Source organism: Antrostomus carolinensis, unplaced genomic scaffold (assembly GCF_000700745.2).
Source record: "Antrostomus carolinensis isolate BGI_N321 unplaced genomic scaffold, ASM70074v2 scaffold12342, whole genome shotgun sequence".
Lineage (NCBI taxonomy): Eukaryota > Metazoa > Chordata > Aves > Caprimulgiformes > Caprimulgidae > Antrostomus > Antrostomus carolinensis.
The window spans coordinates 178381-179486 of NW_010300224.1; the positions used below are offsets into that span (position 1 = coordinate 178381).

Below are 1106 nucleotides of genomic sequence, written 5' to 3' on the forward strand. Positions count from 1 at the left end.
TTCTATGAGTGATATTTGCTTTGTGTCCTATCACCCTTCTATTCAGCCATTCTCCCCTGTCAAGCAGGTAAACCTCTGCTTAGAAGAAATTGTTTCTTCTGCTGAGCCTTGGTGCAGTTGACAGCTGTCATATACAAGCACTGTACCTGAATATGTGTCTTTAGAGCTAGGCAGTCTTAAAGGGCTTTAATCTTTTCTCTTTGCACGTGCAGGGAATGCCTAGGAGCCAGAGACCCCTATTGTGGCTGGGATAGCAAGCAGAAGCGATGCACCACCATTGAGGACAGCTCCAACATGAGCCTGTGGACTCAAAATATTACTGAGTGCCCAGTAAGTGGAAAGCGTGGAAATATTTCCTATGTACTGGTGTGTGAGTGTGTGCATATGTGTAGAAGGGAGAGGGAAAGTGAGTGTGTGGCAGCCGGATGAGGACTGGCTGTTAGGAGAGCATGGAGAGCCCAGTGGCACACACTAATATCTGTGCACAGCCTCTTGTTTAGAACACAGAGACCTCACATTTATTTGTTTGTTCCCAAAAAGGGATCCCAAAGCAAGCATTCAGTCCTTCTTATGCCCACCCATGCCTCGAGTGAAGAACATTGGATCATGCCCACGTAAGCCCCAGATGAAACTTGAGCTTTCTCAGGGATACTCCACTGTCTTCACCATTTCCTTGGCTTCCCTGCAGGTCAGGGAAATCAGAATAGCTGACTATAGTGTCCTGGGGCAGCATTCTGTTAGTTTTCTTCTTGGATCCCTGAGCTGGGCCCAGAAGACAACACTGGTGGAAAACTGTTTCACTAGCAGGAAGAGGAATCTAGGGAGCAGCAGACAAACAGGGCATGCATGGGTGGTTTAGAGAGGGATCAAAAAGATACAGTATGTACTAGAGAACACAAGGGAAGGGGAGAGTGTAGCCAAGAGAGAGAGTATGAGAAAGAGAACATTGGGTTCTAACCTCACTTTAGCAGACCAAAGACCAAATCTGTGTGATATTGCAAGGGATGGTCTTCTTTCCTTGCCCTGGTGTCCCTCAGATGCATCACTTAAAAAAAAAAGTGTCTCTGCTTGAGTCAGTTTGAGTTGGCTCTGCAGCTCCCTTCCTA

At 46.8% G+C, this 1106-nt stretch overlaps 1 protein-coding gene across 1 annotated transcript in view; it reads left to right on the forward strand.

The window, feature by feature from the left end:
* Positions 1-330, forward strand: part of LOC104521152 (semaphorin-5B-like) — a gene marked incomplete at its 3' end in the record, with an annotated part of 94125 nt that extends 93795 nt beyond the window's left edge. Inside the window, exon 11 of the mRNA XM_010163062.1 lies at positions 213-330. Coding sequence (XP_010161364.1) covers positions 213-330 — 118 coding nt within the window. The remainder of the gene's footprint in view (positions 1-212) is intronic.
* Positions 331-1106: the final 776 nt, after the last annotated feature.